At 37.7% G+C, this 915-nt stretch overlaps 1 protein-coding gene across 1 annotated transcript in view; it reads right to left on the reverse strand.

Annotated features, from left to right (window-relative positions):
- Window positions 1-647, reverse strand: part of LOC107640415 (protein MAIN-LIKE 1-like) — a 2,352-nt gene extending 1,705 nt beyond the window's left edge. Inside the window, exon 1 of the mRNA XM_016343936.1 lies at window positions 579-647. Within this exon, the coding sequence (XP_016199422.1) occupies window positions 579-647 (69 nt within the window). The remainder of the gene's footprint in view (window positions 1-578) is intronic.

The raw sequence follows: 915 nt of genomic DNA on the forward strand, positions 1-915 counted from the left end.
TTAATTATATTTTTCATAGTTAAATTATTAAAATTCAAATATTTTATGATATAAATATTTTATGATATAAATTATTTTGTAACTTTAAACTCCACAATTAGTTTGATAAAAAATCACCTATATACATAAATATTACAATATATTATCATATTTTTCTCTTAAATTCTCCGATACTCAAAGAAAATTAGACGAAAAGTTTTTCTTCAATATATAAGCATATTCATTTCTTGAAAAGGTTCTAAAAATTGATTCAAATCGGTCGGTCGAACAGTCAAACCGTGAACCAATGAGAATAACGATTCAGACATATGTCAAAGCCAAAAATTTAAAAAACCAAAATTAGATTACCAAGCCGGCCGAAAAACGGTCAGTCGAACCGAATCAAGATCAAGTCGATTTTCTAAATTTTTGCAAAAACGGTGCCGTTTGGCTTTAGGAGCCCTAACCATTACCGAATCCAACTCTAACTCCACAACGCGCAGCATTCCGTCCAGTCATCCTCGAACTCGAACTCCCCCTTCCCTCATCGTCATCGAGCTCGCTCCCTCACTACTGTCGAGCTACTGGCCTGCTCCTACCGCCGTCGCAACTTTGAGCTTCGGCGTCCATCCTCCCACGACTTCTCTGTTCGAGCTAGTCACCGTCATCTTGCCGTCTTCGTATTGCTCGCCTCGTCGTCGTCCTGCCCTCCGTCGCGTTCCAAAGTTCATTTCATACATAGATCTGTTCATATGTGGCTTCGCTTTTTGTTTTGTTTTGATTTTTTTGAGTGTGTAGCTACTCGCCGCCGCAGTGCGACTTTGAATCTGAATGAACGTTCGGTTTCGTGTTTTTTTATTTTTATTTTTCATCGTTGGATTTGACCTTCTGGTTTAGTTTAGTTTAGTTTTTCGTCTTGACTTTAGTAGCATATCA

This window comes from Arachis ipaensis, chromosome B05 (genome assembly GCF_000816755.2).
Source record: "Arachis ipaensis cultivar K30076 chromosome B05, Araip1.1, whole genome shotgun sequence".
NCBI classification, from domain to species: domain Eukaryota; kingdom Viridiplantae; phylum Streptophyta; class Magnoliopsida; order Fabales; family Fabaceae; genus Arachis; species Arachis ipaensis.